At 46.0% G+C, this 17199-nt stretch overlaps 1 protein-coding gene across 1 annotated transcript in view; it reads right to left on the bottom strand.

Moving 5' to 3' along the window:
- The window catches only part of DNAH8 (dynein axonemal heavy chain 8), a 1926251-nt gene that overhangs the window by 1749001 nt on the left and 160051 nt on the right, over nt 1–17199 (bottom strand). Inside the window, 1 exon segment of the mRNA XM_029592920.1 lies at nt 13433–13622. Coding sequence (XP_029448780.1) covers nt 13433–13622 — 190 coding nt within the window.

Genomic DNA, 17199 nt, shown 5'->3' with positions numbered 1-17199 from the left:
AACTTTCATCAACAGAACAGATGGTGGATCATACCTGATGGGAGAATTTGGATACCTGAGACTATCGCTTGGACAGTCAAAGAAGCACATAATCATACACACCTTGGGCATGATTCATTGGCAAAATTGCTGCCAAAAACGTACTACATTAATCAAATCACTCAATTGACTAAGCATGCAATCAGTGTGTTACATGTGCAAAAAACAATCCTCGCAATGGACCTGGTCCTGCCCCTGGGCATATCCTCCGAGGAACTATACCATTCCAAGTCTGTCTGATTTCACTCACATGACTCCTTTGAAAGGATACAAGGCTATGTTAGTAGCTGTTTGCACTTACACCGGATGGATTGAAGCTATACCTACACAGACGGAAACCGCTAAAGAAGTAGTTTCCTTACTCCTAAATCAGATTTTACCACGATACGGACTACCAAGACAGATCAATTCAGACAATGGCCTAGCTTTCGCCAGTGAAGTTACTCGGCAACTTAGCAAGATTCTGGGCCTCAAGTGGCACCTGCATTGCACTTGGAGGCCACAAAGCAGTGGGACAGTTGAACGAGCTAACAGAACTCTGAAGAGTCAGCTGGCCAAATTGTCAGGAAACAAAAACCAAATGGCCCGATATTTTACCATTGGCACTGCTCCACATCCGATGCATCCCACGACAATCTGGACTTACCCCTTACGAAATGATGTATGCAAGACCACCACCGCTTCCATCGTTCCCTGAGTCATTACAGATCCAAGGAGAATTGGCACTCAGCAAACAGCTAAAAGGACTATATGATACCGTGGAAGCAATTCGCAAGTATACTTGTGAAATGGAGCCACTAATATTGATCACTCCAACACATCAATTCCATGTGGAAGACTGTGTGGGTCAAAGAATGGGATGAGTGACTTTCTTAAACCTCGATGGAAAGGACCATTTACTGTACTACTAACTACACCTACCGCTGTAAAAGTCACAGGATGTCCTACCTGGATTCACTGGACCCGCGTCAAACCTGCCACCAATACTTGGCAAGTCTCCAGCACTGGAAACAAATTGAGATTCACCAGACAAATACCAAGACCCAATGCTGAGTAAATGATAACAATGATATCCTAAGAACATTAATAATGTGTTTGTTTCTTTCCTTCTTTACAGGCATAATACATGATCTCAGCACTCTTGAAGTGGGCCATCTGTGTGCTCTTGGTCACCACTAAGTATTATATGCCCATCTAACAGTGACTGGAAATGGTTCATCAACGCTCTCTACATCCTCGTTACTGCTAATCTACATCATCCTCAGAAAATCGTGCCATTCCTGATCATCCTCCTATGCACAGTAACAAGATCTCTCCATCCTCTAAGCCAGAATTGTACCGAATGTATTAAGCAAGTACGCACCACAACCGAAGATGGATATCAGCTTGTCTTCACGATTATACATCAATCCCAACCACCACCATCATGCACAGAGAAACCTGCCTGTTCTTTAAATACTACTCAAGGACATCAATCCTTTCATCGATGTCTCCTGAACAACATAGTCATCTGCCATTCACCCACAACGCCCAAGTACTACAATGTGACGATTACCACCGGGCTCCCAAAAGCTTACACTTCTGACATTATACCAGATGGAAAAGGAATACTGTATTACATCAATTCAACAAAAGTCCTGATGGGAGGCCATTCCAGTGTCACACTTACTTTTGATGCATGTGTAGCTATTGGCAAGCATCCAGACGCTGTACATTGTGGATCTCAAGCTTGGAAAGAGGCCTATACATTCAACCACAAGTATCTTTGTCCATATGATCAAGCCAATAACCCCTCCAATTGGCTACCATGTGCCGGAGATAGAAAACTTTCTGGATGGAACCTGGTGTGTGACTACACTGGAGGAGGGTACTCAGGCTGTCCAGGAGTGGGCAGGCTAAAGAAAGGAACTGGAAATATCGTCACTCTGGAATGGCCAATCAGGGCTGAAGGATCTCCTTGGCAGGATACTTGGGGGTTTGGAATTGACAGAACAGGAGGAGATCCCATGACATATATCACCATCACCCAGCGACGAGATAAACCACGCCCCATTATCCACCAAACCACTGTAGTTGGATACCAATCATTCTTTGACAATCTCTCAACTTGACGAGGAACTCAAGAAGCATGCCATTTCTCATCAAGCAAAGAACATGTTTGTCAATCTAGCCGAGAATATCGCCTTATCTTTAGAGGTGAAAAATTGCTTCGTCTGTGGTGGTACAAACATTGGAACAATGGCCATGGGAAGCTAAAGAAATCTTCCAGTCCGACCTAGACGCTATGAATACCACTACAACATAACCGAAAGAACAATCCTTATGAATGGGCTCTCCAGACTGATGTCATTGGCAGACAATGCATATCCCGACAATCCTCCAAATTGTATACTGTACCAATTGGAAATTCACCATGCACAGGAGTCCTTATCACACCAAACAATTATACATGGTGGCAAACTGAGAACCAGACTATACCCGCTACATTTTGGACTGAACCTTGTCTGAATGCCACCTGGAAAGCAGCTAGGAAATCTTCGACCCAATTCACAGCCCCTGATGGATATTTTGTATGCGGACGACAAGCTTATGAACAATTACTTTCTAAGTGGTATGGCACATGTTTCTTAGCAACAGTACGCCCTAGTTTCTTCCTGTTGCCAGTTACAGCAGGTGAAACTCTAGGTGTACCTGTTTACAGCCCCATGAAACCAAACAGACAGCGAAGAGGATCTTCAGTTGCAATTGGAGATTGGTCTGATCAAGAGTGGCCACCAGAACGTATTATAGACTATTATGGACCAGCTACCTGGGCAGAAGATGGTTCATATGGATACAGAACACCAGTCTATATGATAAATCATATTATCAGACTCCAAGCAGTACTTGAGTTTCTTACTAATGATTCTGCATTGGCTCTTAATATCTTAGCCAAGCAAAACACACAACTAATCACTGCTGTATACCAAAACCAGTTAGCCCTGGATTATCTCCTAGCTCAGGAGGGTGATGTGTGTGGGAAATTTAATCTTTCCAATTGTTGCTTGCAGATCGATAAAAGCAAGGTCATCGAAGAAATCACTGATCGTATGATACGCCTAGCACATGTTCCTGTGCAGACCTGGTCCGGGGCTCTTGACTGGACAGCCTCACTCCCTCCTTGGATTTCATCTATTCCCGGCCTCAAGGACCTTTTATTTCCTTTAATGTTTTTCCTACTCTCCTGTGCTATCTTTCCTTTGTTTCCCTCTCTTACTCAGGAATTTGCCTACCATGATGGAGAAGATTGCTGATCGTAGAGCAGCAGCCCAAATCATGATTATGAACCAGTACACTTCTATCTCATCATTCCCTTTGTATGACTCATCAGGCTCAGAAGATGAATACTCTGAATGCTGTGACACTAACCTTTAATGCAATTAATGTGACTAACACGTACGGGCCACCATGTTTGTTAGGGTCAAGTCCGGCTACAAAGGGGAGGGGGGTGTTCCACTAGGGACCCCTCGTCTCAACCCCGGTGAAGAAACCAACGACCTAACAAATATATTAGGGCCCACACCAAGTGAATGTAATACTAATTATTGTTTGTCTTTTCAGCTACCTCACAGATGAAAGTGATACTTCCGCCTTCTACGGAAGTTGAAGTATCAAAGGGGGAATGAAGGAGTTCAATTTTATGGATGACCGTTGAATGAGACAACTCTGAACTTCTGATTAACAGCGCCAGCACTGAAACGCACAGCCATATTGAATGTACTAACATTTGGAACGCAATGGCATGCATTACGTAGTTACGTACTGACATTCAGTGGAACGCACCTCCATTTTGAAATTTGTATTGTATTAATACGATAGATGCTATAAAATGTCTAACCCATCCCGTCAAATGACGAAACAATAGTCTGATTATAAGCTACACCTACTTGAAATCCTCAGCTGAAATGTGCTTGCTCAGCATCGCGCAGAACGCATGTGTAAAAGATAAGAATTGTAGAATGTATAAGAACCTGCTCCCTAGGGGGAGGGGCATGCAGTTGTACTGAGCCTTTGTCTTAGCTGCATCTTGCTGGCAATAAAAGTCTATCTTTACAGATCAGTTGTCTGGGCCTCCTTTCTGACTTTTAGAGACAGTTACATTACCTATCAAAGCAGAACTGAGACAGGAGGGACCATCATGTATCACCACAGGAGAGCAAAGCGAATTAAATTTCCTTTTTTTCTTAACTTTAAAGCAATCTCCAGTAGGGAGTTGCACATCCACCATCTGCTGGAGATGGAGAATACTGGCCAGCTAATGTCACTGCAGGGGTAAATATACTGAGATGTCAGCTTTGCTCCATTTCCATCTGCTGGTAGAGGTGCATAACCCACTGGTTTGGGATTTCTCTTTTTGTACACTAAGAGAATGCTATTTCTTTGGCTTATTTGATACAAGGCAGGAATGTGCCAGAAATTATTATGGCTCATTCAACATGAATGCAGGCTTCATCCTGTGCTGAAAGATGCACAGTAGGTCGAGTGGAGTTTTGCAAAGCAGTCACATGGACCTCTTTGGGGCCATTTATAAGACACTACAGATTGAATCTTCTCGCTAGACAAAATACCATTTTTGGTTCTTCAGTTTTAAAAGTGGAATTGTTATCCATCCACTCGGAGATGGGCATTGGTACTTCTAATAGGTATGGACTGGTGGGAACTAGCACTTTCCTTTACTTCTGCTACACCAGTCCAGAATCCCTCCATTTATAAGTTTTTCATATTTATTATTTTGCAAACAAAGCTTGACACTTCCTTCAATTTTTAAAGCATATGGAAGTAGGCTGACAATGCAAGATAAGACTTGCAATAGTTTTGAATGGCATTTTTTTATTAGGATTGTGGTTTTTTTTTCTTCTGGTAATGTCATTTTTTTATTATGTTAGTTTATTGTAGTTGATATAGTTTGACAATAGTAAACTGGTTGAATATGTTCTAAGTGTGACATACATGCATGTGATGAGAGATAGATATACTCTGCCTCCATGTGCTGGATGAGAGAGTGTTATGGTATGTTCACTCTCCTTACAATCTAGGGCTGCTTGTAGTGGAATCAGACTCCAAATCTGGTTCCTGTTCTCTGGCATGGATGCCCTACCTGGAGTATCTTCCTGTACATTAGTCTTTGGTTAAGACCTTCCTTCTGAATGCACTCTTCTACACTTCCCATAAGTCCTTGACTATGAACCTTCTCCTCAACTCTGCTCAAAGCCTCCTCATCATTCCTATGCTGCCACTTACTGAAGACACCTCACCCATGGGGGAGTGTTACACATCCATTGCACACTGCCACAATGCTGACAGGCTAGTATGAAAAAACCTCTGTTCTAGTGAGAGCACTCAGACCACAAATATGCACATGGAAGTGCTTTTCATACTGTTTGTGGTACAACTAGAGGTGCTAGTTATAGGCTAGGGAGCTGGTCTAGCAGAAAGACAGTCACACTGCATTTATATTGAAATACACTCTTCCTTTTTTCAAGGAATCAGCCACATGAGGATTCTCATGGACCAGGATAAAGTGGCTTCCAATGGGCATCGCAAAGCTTTCAGGTGCTGCCTCCTAGCCCTGAATAGGACAGTGAGGAGAATGAGGGACCAGTGACAGCCCATGATGGAGGAGGATGAAGTAACCAAGACCCAGGGAACTGCTATACTATCATGCACACCAGATCTCTAGCAGTTTGCAAATGGCTAGGAGGAACACAGCTCTGCAGAGAAAGAGCTTGTCTATCTTTCAGAAGAGGAGGTGCTGGCCACACTGATGAAGAGGCACTTAATACAACTGAATGACAGAATAGTGAAGGAGATGGCAAAACTCAGATCTGAGATGCAGGACCTGAAGCAGAAGATGCATGGTTTTCAGCAGGATCTATGGGGCACAGTGCAGATTGGAGGGAGATACTGCACCCTCATAAGTATACCCAATTTTTTTTGTATGGTAGATTGCCACTCATTTATTCACTTAAAAGGACAACTATCATCAGACTACAATTTTTGCAAACACCTACGTTTAGGTTTAATAATAGAATATGAGAGCAGATAAGGACCATTAGGCTCCTCTAGTTTGTGCATTGTCCAGCACAATTCCAAGTGTAATGCCTTATACTCTAGATAAATGATATTCATTTCCAGCCCTAGAGGGTCAGTAACAGATAGGGTTTTCAAGATATCCCTAATGATTATACATGAAACAGATAGCAAATGTTGCTTACCTGATGTAACAGGTGTTCTCACAGGACAGCAGGATGTTAGTCCTCACAAATGGGTGACATCGAGGATGGAGCCCACCACGGAAAAACTTCTGTCAAAGTTTAACAGAACTTTGACTGGCCCCTACTGGGCATGCCCAGCACGGCACTGACCCTGCAGTCAGCAGGGGTCTCCCTTCAGTCTGATTTTCAAAGCTACAGGCAGTGCCGAAAAAGTAAAAATAAAACGAACCCAACACCGCGGGGTGGCGGGCGGGTGGGTTTCGTGAGGACTAACATCCTACTGTCCTGTGAGAACACCTGTTACATCAGGTAAGCAACATTTGCTTTCTCACAGGACAAGCAGGATGGTTGTCCTCACAAATGGGTGAGTACCGAGCTGAGGATGTCCTGACTTGCACCAAATGCACCCAACGGCGTGCAACAGGCACAACAACTGGGGTGGAATTTGGGAAAGGGCATCCACACCCTACCGGGCAGGTGGAAGGGTGTTGGTACATCATGTTGGAAAAAGGTTACGCAAGACAGATTGGCCGAAGATGGAGTCTTGTCTTCCAGCTTTGTCCAAGCAATAGTGGGCTGCAAAGGTATGGAGAGAACTCCAGGTTGCAGCTTTACAGATGTCAGGAAGCGGCACCGATCGAAGGTGTGCTACTGAAGTCGCCATGGCCCTCACAGAGTGTGCTTTAACACGGTCTTGGAAAGGAATGCCAGCTTGCTGATAGCAAAAAGAAATGCAGTCCGCTAACCAGGAGGAAAGAGCCTGCTTACCCACAGGTTGTCCTAACTTGTTAGGATGGAAAGAGACGAATAGAGTGCTCTTTCTGTGAGAAACTGTACGGTCTAGATAGAATGCTAGAGCCCGTTTACAGTCTAGGGTATGCAGAGTCTGTTCTCCGGAGTTGGAGTGGGGCCTGGGAAAAAAGATAGGTAGTATGATGGACTGATTGATATGAAACTCCGAAACTACCTTAGGTAAAAATTTAGGGTGAGTGCGGAGTACCGCCCTGTCTTGCAGGAGTTTAGTGTAAGGCGGATAGGTGACTAAGGCCTGTAATTCACTAACCCTGCGAGCTGAAGTGATAGCCAAAAGGAATAACACTTTCCATGTGAGATATTTTAGGTCACAGGAGTGAAGAGGTTCAAAAGGTGGCTTGATAAGGCGACCCAGACCCAGATTAAGGTCCCAAGATGGGGCCGGCGGACGTAAGGGTGGCTTTAAATGGAGCAAGCCTTTGAGGAAGCATGTTACCAGGGGTTGTACTGAGATAGGACGACCCTCAATACCTTTATGGAAGGCGGCTACTGCACTGACATGCATTCTGATGGAAGAGGTTTTAAGACCTGATTCTGATAGATGCCATAAATAGTCCAAGAATTTAGAGATTGGACAGGAAAGGGGATCAAGGGACTGAGAAGTGCACCATGATGTGTACCTTTTCCATTTATATGAATAGGATCTTCTGGTGGAGGGCTTTCGTGAAGCTATCAGGACACGAGAAACCGAATCCGAAAGGTTAAAAGGCTGAAGGACTAACCTTTCAACATCCATGCCGTCAGGGACAAGGCTTGGAGGTTGGGATGGAGGAGGCATCCGTCGTTTTGAGTGAGCAGATGCAGATCCGTTCCCAGAGGGATGTGCCTGCGGATGGAGAGATCCTGGAGTATGGGAAACCACACTTGGCGTGGCCAGTGGGGTGCTATCAGGATCATGGTTCCTCCGTCCTGGCGAAGCTTCACGAGAGTCCTTGACAGAGGAAGTGGAGGGAATGCATAGAGCAGACCTGTCGTCCACTTGAGGGAGAAGGCATCCCTCGGTCGAGAGTGCTGGCTCCGAATGAGAGAGCAGTAATCGTCCACTTTGTGGTTCTGAGGGGACGCAAAGAGGTCTATGCGGGGAGAACCCCACTTGTGAAACAGAGAGGTCGCTACCAGAGGATTGAGTGACCACTCGTGTGGTTGGAAGACACGGCTTAGCTGGTCTGCCAATACATTGTCTACTCCCGGCAGGTAGGTGGCCCTGAGGTACATGGAGTGGGAGAGGGCTTCTGCCCAAATCTGCGCAGCTTCCTGACACAGAAGGAAGGAGCCTGTGCCTCCCTGCTTGTTTATGTACCACATGGCCACCTGGTTGTCTGTCTGGATTAAGATTATCTGACTCGATAGATGATCTTGGAAAGTTCTGAGCGCGTAGCGGATTGCTCGTAGTTCCAAGAAATTTATCTGGTGTTCGGCTTCCTCTGGTGACCAGAACCCTTGAGTTTGGAAATCGTCCACATGGGCCCCCCAACCGATGTGGGAAGCGTCGGTGGTTAGGATTACTTGTGGATCTGGTAGGAGAAAAGGTAAGCCCTGAAGGAGGTTGACTTGATTTGTTCACCAGGCTAAAGACAGGCGTAGCGCTTGTGTAACTGTGACTATGGAGGACAGAGGCTGAAAAGCTTGAATCCATTGGTGTCGCAGAGTCCATTGTGTTACTCTCATGGCTAGTCGGGTCATGGGAGTGACTTGAACCGAGGATGCCATGTGACCTAGGAGAACGAGGAATTGGCGAGCCGTGGCAGTGTTTTGAGACTGAAGCTGGCGAGCTAGGGATATCAGGGTTTGAACCCTTTGATAAGGAAGGTAAGCCTTTGCTTGTAAGGTGTCCAAGTCTGCCCCAATGAAAGATAAGGTTTGAGATGGGACTAAGCAAGATTTCTCGTAATTGACAAGAAACCCTAAGGAAAGGAGTGCTTGAATTGTCAATTTTAGGGAAGATTGAGCAATCTGTTGGGTGGAGGCCCTGATTAGCCAATCGTCCAGGTAGGGGTAGACGTGGACACCTTCCTTCCTGAGGAATGCTGCTACCACGACGAGGCATTTGGTAAAGACCCGTGGTGCAGATGCCAGGCCGAAAGGTAGTACTCGATATTGGTAATGGTTTCGGCCTACTAAAAAACGCAGGTACTTGCAATGTGATTGTGCAATCGCAATGTGGGTATAAGCGTCCTTGAGGTCTAGAGAGCATAGCCAATCCCCTCTTTGCAGCAGAGGGAGAAGCGAGCCCAGGGTTACCATCTTGAACTTTTCTTTTTGAAGGTACTTGTTGAGGGCTCGGAGGTCTAAGATGGGACGAAGCCCCCCTGATTTCTTTGGTATGAGGAAGTACCTGGAGTAGAATCCCCTTCCTTGCTGAGAGGGAGGGACGGGTTCTATAGCGTTTGATTGCAGAAGTAATACTTCTTGTTGTAAGTGATCCAAGTGGCTGTTCAGGCTCCATGCCTGTAGAGGCGGGGAGTCTGGAGGAAGAGTAGTGAAGTTGAGGTGGTAACCCTGTGCTATAATTGCTAGTACCCACTAGTCTGAGGTGATCTGTAGCCAGTGGTCTAAAAAGTGGCACAGTCGACCTCCCACAGGGATGGCTGGAAGAGGGGTTTGGCATGTGCTCTCTACAGGGAAGTCAAAGGCCCGCCGCAGGCCCAGGGGGTGGGGCTACTGTAAGTCTTTGCTTCCGAGGTTGACGTGGCTGAGCTCTGTTGGAAGACCGTGCAGGTCGAGGCTTAGCCGATGGAGGGTAATACCGACGTGGCCTAAGGAACGACTTTTTAGAGTCTTTCTTAGAGGGTTGTTTGGAGGTCATCTCAGAAGGAGTGGATGAGAGTTGTTTCAACGTCTCATGGTGATCTTTTAACTCGGCTACTATTTGTTGAATTTGGTCACCAAACAAGTTGTCCCCTAGGCAGGGCAAATCAGATAGCCGGTCCTGGACCTCTGGGCGAAGGTCTGATGATTTTAGCCAAGCCCAACGTCTGGCTGAGATGGCTGTGGCTGAAACTTTTGTGGAAGCATCGAAGATGTCATACGCAGTCCTAATTTCATGCTTCCCAGCCTCAAACCCTTTGTTGAGGAGGGCTTGAAGCTGTGGTTGATATTGGTCAGGCAAGGTGTCTGCATATTCCTGCATTTCTTTTAGGATGGCTCTGTTATATTGAGTCATATATAGCTGATACGAAGCTATGCGTGAAATTAACATAGCTCCGTGATACACTTTCCTTCCTACACTATCCAGGAATTTGTTATCCTTGGTAGGCGGAGTTGAAGAGTGCGGCTTTAGGCACTTAGCTTTCTTTTGAGCTGACTCAACTACAACAGAGCGATGATCCAGTTGAGGCTTCTGAAAACCCGGTGCTGACTGGACAAGATATGTGGAGTCAGCTTTCTTATTAACTGGGGAAACTGATGAAGGAGACTCCCAGTTTTTCTTTAGAAGATCCAGAAACACCTGGTGAATAGGGATGGAAGCGATGATTTTGGGAGCATCCAGAAATTGGAGTAGTTCCATCATCTGGTGCCTGTCATCTGTTTCTGATTGTAGCTGAAAGGGGACTATCTCTGACATCTCCTTCACAAAATTAATGAACGAGAGATCCTCAGGAGGAGAACGCTTTCTACTCTCTGTAGGGGACGGTGGTGAAGGTAAATCCGTGTCAGAAGAGGTATCATCACCCCAGGTATCATAGGGATCATGCGGGGCTTGAAGCCCTGAAGGTCCTGGTTGAGGGTCCTGGATAGTAAGAGGAACCACCGAGGGTATCGAGTATAATCTCGATGGCACCGGTGCGGAAGGTGGAACTGTAAATGGCATCGAGGGCATCGGTGCTGTCGATGGAATCTGTGCCGGTCTTGGACGCGGTGGAGCCGAAGGATATATTGGTGGCGAGGAATGAGAAGGCACTGATAAGACCACCCCTGAAGGAGGAATTAAGAACGGTGCTTCCCCTCCCGATGATGATCCAGTCGGAGACGGTGATGTTGTCGGTGCCACTGGAATCACCGATGGAAGGGCCGTTAGAAGCGCTTCCATGCGGTGTAGTAGAGGTGCCAGTGTTCCCACTAGTGGCTCGATGGTCGGTTCCGCACTCGGTGCCGGAGCCGGTGCCGGAGGATGTTGGAACTTCAGCATCGCCTTTTCGATGGCCTCCTGGACCAGCCGGTCCAGTTCTGCCCGGAGACCAGGGGTAACAAGACCCCGGCTCGATGGGAGAGGGAGGCTGAGCCAGAGGGACCACCGTAACCGGTGGGATCACGGCTCCCACACCCCGAGGGGGTGAGGGTTTCCTCAGTGCCTGCGAATGAGACGTGGACGGTGCCAGGTCTGATCGAGGCTTTTTAGTCGGTGGCTCGGTCCGAACAGAGGTCGATGTTCCTGGATCCTCGACGGGCCGAGACTTGTGCAGTCGATGGCGATGTTTCTCTGGTCGATCACCTCGTCCATCCGGGGAAGGGACTGGAGTCGACGGCCGGGAAGTCATCAATGGTGGACGGTCACCGGAGGGTTGACTATGATGGTGCAACTTCGGTGCCAGTTCCGATGACGTCGATACTATCTATGGCGTCGGGGTGCAAGCATGGAAGAGGAGCCCCATCTTCTCCATCCTGGCTTTGCGACCTTTGGGTGTCATTAAGGCACATTTGGTGCAAGTCAGGACATCATGCTCGCTGCCTAAACACAAAACACAGACCCTATGGGGGTCTGTGATGGACATAGTCCGGGTGCAACCCGGACATCGACAAAACCCCGTCGCCATGGCCTTAGGCCAAAAATTTAGTTGCGGGATTGGTGACTGTCGAAAGGCCTCAAGGGCCAAACTCGACGTAAGTCAGCCAAAAACGGCAAAAAACTTACCGGAGTTCCGCGAGATGAAAAATTAGTCGAAGGGAGACCCCTGAGGGGCAAATTTTTCTTCAGAATAAGAATTTCCGAATTCCTGTCAGGAACGTGGATAGGAGCTCCTTTCACCGCGTGGCAACTGCTGCGCGGAAAAAAGAAGACTGAAGGGAGACCCCTGCTGGCTGCAGGGTCAGTGCCGTGCTGGGCATGCCCAGTAGGGGCCAGTCAAAGTTCTGTTAAACTTTGACAGAAGTTTTTCTGTGGTGGGCTCCATCCTCGATGTCACCCATTTGTGAGGACAACCATCCTGCTTGTCCTGTGAGAAATGCATACTATGGAGGCAGGTGCATACAAATCTCTCATCCATATTCATTAGGGATATCCTGAAAATCTGGCCTGTTCATGGCCCTCAAGGGTTGGAAGTGAGAAACACTGCTGTAGATCAAAGGTTCTCAACTCAGTCCTTGAACACACCCAGCCAATCAGATTTTCAGGATATTTACAATGAATATGCATGAAAGAGAGTTGCATATAATGGAGGCAGCACATGCAAATTTATCTCATGCATATTCATTGGGAGATCCTGAAAACCCGACTGGCTCAGTGCCTCCCAAGGACTGGTTTGAGAGTCCCTGCACTAGATATCTGGCTTTCTTTTCATTCCTTCACAACTAGGACTTCTGAGTGCTTACCCATGCTTTCTTGAATTCCATTACTATTTTTGTCTCCATATTCTCAAACACAGAGGCCATGCCATACATCCACAAACAAATCTGTAAAGAAATGTTTCCTAATTTTGTATTCCAGTACGCCAGGGTATTAGAGAATTCTGAATGGGGATGATTTGCACATCATCAGCGTAGAGACAGAATTTGAGGCCGAGGTCTGTGAGTAGGTGACAGGGGGGGGGTAAGATAAATGTTGAATAAGGTGGAGGAGAGGGAGGAACCTTGTGGGACGCCTTGGGACAGGTGGTAGGGTGCTGATTCAGCACTTCCAATTTTGACAGATTATATTTAAGTATATGAGCACTATTTTCCTTGCAAAGTCTATCCACACAAAAAGCAGATGCACAAGTTGACAGGTATTTGATACCCACTGCAAGTTTCAAACGGAAAGTGTTTGCACTAGAAACTTGATGAAAGGTTGCTCAGTAAAGAGCAGACAGTTTGAAACTTGCCCTACACCCACATCTCAAAGGGCATTTACAGTAGACTTTGTATCATTTTGATGAAGGTTCTATGGACTACCTCCATCCTTTCTGAGGTATGGCATTCAGAATTAGACACAATATACAAGATAAGGTCTCATCAATGGCCTGTATTGAAGCAATATCACCACTTTTTTTTTTCCTGGTTATGGATTGAGCCCAAGCAAAATGATACAAAAAACAGCAGCAGAGGCATAAAAATAAATACATCCAAGAACTTAATTACTTTTCCTAATGTATTTTGAAACAGGTAATGGAATTAAATGTTCTTAATCTTACCATCTAAAAATGAAAGATATCTGTTAACGGTTTCTTTAAAGTTGTGTTTCTCAATGTCCCCATGTTTAGACTGGTTTAAAGCGCCCCAGTTGTCTGTGGCAAGGATTGCTGGTAGGAAAATTTTTGATAGCATATTCTTTGTACCAATTAAAAGCCCATCACTGCCATCCAAAACAGAAAACAATGTTTCCTATAAAAGTGAGAAAAATATCAGTTTATTCATTCATTCATTTTATATACCGTTAATCTGTAGATAGTATTAAGTGTACAATAAAATAGATAAAATTAATATCAAAATAAAAAAAGTACAAGAAAATAATACAATATAATAGGATCAACATAATAAAAATTAAAATAACATTATAAAAATAAGAAAGCAGAGTTGCTTACCTGTAACAGGTGTTCTCCCAGGACAGTAGGATGTTTGTCCTCACAGATGGGTGACATCAGATGGAGCCCTGTCACGGAACACTTTTGTCAAAGTTTCTAGAACTTTGACTGGCACACTGAGCATGCCACTAACCCTGTGGATACACGGGGTCCCCCTTCAGTCTTGTTTTATAGCAAAAAAGTACAAGCGAAAAATAAAATAAAGTTATCAAACCCAACTCTGCAGAGTGGTGGGCGGGTTTCGTGAGGACTAACATCCTGCTGTCCTTGGAGAACAGCTACAAGGAAGCAAATCTGCTTTCTCCAAGGACAAGCAGTGTTATGAATCCTCTTGTAGCTGTGCTACTTGAGCCTTCTCACCTCTTTCCTGGAGACCGCTCCTAAGCCAGGGTCTCGCCTACGAACTGCCCAGGATTTGCTCCAGGGCCTGGGAGGCCTTCGATTCATGAGGCCTGCTCTGGTCTGCATGGACTTCCTGGTTTGGGCTGCACCCTTCTCTCTAGGGGCCGGCCCGAAGCACTTCTCCTCAGTTATAGGGCCAGCCAGGTGTGGCCCATCCGAACTCCTCCCAGGGAGTTGCCTTGTTCCTGGGCTACAAAAGGAATTCCTCTGCATTCAGGCTTTGCTTCGGCAAGGGGCTTGTCCTCTCATGGACCTCCCATCTCCAGCTCCTGCCTGGCATCTGATTTGTATCCATGGAAGTTCCAGTTCTGTGATGTCCAAGTTCCTTGATGTCTTCTCCAAATGTTCGTGTTTCCCGATGTTTCCAAGAGGCGCTGAGGCTTGCCTGTTCTGCTCCCCTCATGGTCCATTACCAGCCGTCCAGCCTTGTAGGGCGCATAGAGGAACAGTGTGGTCCGTGACCAGACCCGTGGGTCCGCCCTGTGGTGGGCTGTGTAGAGCGCCTGAGGGACATTGCTTGCCTTGATGCTTCTTTCCTCCTGCAGCCTCCGCCTCCGGAGGACCTTTGTTTCCAGAGCTCTGAGTCTTGCCCAGACTCTTGTATCCTGCACAGGCCTCGGAGGGTCGTGGGGATGCCACCTTCCTGAACTGTCTTGAGTCCTTTCTTGGGTTCAGCCGCTTAACCCGGACTTTGTCTCTAGTCTGCCACATCTAAGGAGTAAATCCATTTTGTGGTGGCTGGAGCTGCCTTCCAGTGGTTCTTTGCTGAGCACTGCCTGGACTCTTCCTTGCTCCTAAAGTTCCAAGTTGTCGTCATGTCTGCATCCAAGTCATCACACCTACTCCAAGCTCCAAGGACTTCCTTGTCTGTTTTAGCTTCTCAGACTTGGATGGTTCCAACATAAAGAGCACACATTCTTCTTGCTCCTGCTGGAGAGCTCCCAGTAACACTTGACCTCTGTAAAGCTCAACAGATTGACAAAGCCCAGTAAAACATAACGAGCAGGATGGTAGTCCTCACACATGGGTGATTAAATAGCTCCAGGCCTCTCTGAATATGAGCAGCAAAGAACAGGTGCCAACTTGCACAACAGGAGCTTCAGCAACCAGAGGAACAGGCCTGCACCCAAGGATAGGGCCCACGGAGGAGAGAGTTGGGTTTTCATGGCTGGAAGAGATTGTGGAGGATGCATTTTCTGAAATGACTGGTCTCCCGGCAATCTTTGTCCAGGCAGTAACGAGAGGTGAAAGTGTGGAGGGATCTCATGGATGGGGACTGCACACAAGTGAGCCACCGAGACTGATATGGCCCGGACAGAGTGAGCTTTGATGTGACCAAGTTGTAAACCTGCCTGCATGTAGCAAGAGGAGATGCAATCCGCTAGCCAGTGGGATAATATCTGCATGGAGACTGTGACTCCTAACCTGTTCTTGTCAAAAGAAATGAACCACTGAATAGAGATGTGGTGGGGCGCTGTCCGTTCAAATTAGAATGCAAGCACCCTCTTGCAATCCAGTGTGAAGAGCCAGTTCAACTTGGTGAGCAATTAAGCCTTGGGGAAAAATGACAGCAGCACGATGGACTGATTGAGGTGGAACTCTAAAACCACCTTGGGTAGGAACTTGGCATGTGTCCGTAAGAGAACCCTTTTGTGATAAGGCGGATACAACACCAGTGCTTGCAGCACACCTACCCTGAGAGCCAATGGGACCGCAACCAAGAAGATCACTTTCCATGGAAAGGTACTTGAGATCACAACAGCGCAATGGCTCAAACGGAGGTTTTATGAGTTGCGAAAAGACCACAATGAGAACCCAGGAAACCGATGGGGGGGCGAGGGGAAGATTTCAGTTGAAGCAAACCCCTCATGAACCGGCCAACGAGCATATGGCAAAAAATTGAGGAACCACCCAAACACCAATGGTATGCCCCTATGGTGCAAAGTTGGTTCCTCACGGATGTGGTCTAGTCCGGAATCAGAGAGGGACAACAGGTAGTCCAGATGTACAGGAGGGGAGCAAGAGAAGGGATCCAAACCATGACCCGTGCACCAAAGAGAGAACCAAATTCACTTCAGATTATAGGACTTCCTGGTGGAAGGATCTCTAGACTCCAGGTGGACACGGGATACCCCGAGGGCCTCCACCGTTACCTGATCAACATCCAAGCTATAAGAACATACCATACTGGGTCAGACCAAGGGTCCATCAAGCCCAGCATCCTGTTTCCAACAGTGGCCAATCCAGGCCATAAGAACCTGGCAAGTACCCAAAAACTAAGTCTATTCCATGTTACTGTTACTAGTAATAGCAGTAGCTATTTTCTTTTTTTTTTTTTATATATATATTTTTTTTTAATTTATATTTATTAATGCTTTTAAACAAACATAGACAGCAATATCCGCATGTCATAGATTAGGTATAAGTAAAAAGATTACAGGTAATAACATAGTTGTATAAATTATATAATACAGCAATAATTCTTGCAAGAAAGGAAAAAAAGGAGAATATTATACATTCCGTATCATTTTATCCTTATACAACCAAATTTAAAGAGGCTAAACCCCCGTTATAAGGAAATTAGGGATCCAAGACAGAACATAAAATGAGCAGATTTAGTACGAAACATAAGCAAGAAAACTCAGCAGTAGTTATTTTCTAAGTGAAATTAATTAATAGCAGGTAATGGACTTCAAGAACTTATCCAATCCTTTTCTAAACACAGCTACACTAACTGCACTAACCACATCCTCTGGCAACAAATTCCAGAGTTTAATTGTGCATAGAGTGAAAAAAAAACTGATTAGTTTTAAATGTGCCACATGTTAACTTCATTCTAGACCTCTCATGATTTTAAACACCTATCATATCCCCCCTCAACCGTCTCTTCTCCAAGCTGAAAAGTCCTAACCTCTTTAATCTTTCCTCATAGGGGAGCTGTTCCATTCTCTATATCACCTTTATCATTTTGGTTG

Source organism: Rhinatrema bivittatum, chromosome 3 (genome assembly GCF_901001135.1).
Source record: "Rhinatrema bivittatum chromosome 3, aRhiBiv1.1, whole genome shotgun sequence".
Lineage (NCBI taxonomy): Eukaryota > Metazoa > Chordata > Amphibia > Gymnophiona > Rhinatrematidae > Rhinatrema > Rhinatrema bivittatum.
Note: the sequence above shows the minus strand (reverse complement) of the source record. Positions and strands in the feature narration are given on the sequence as shown.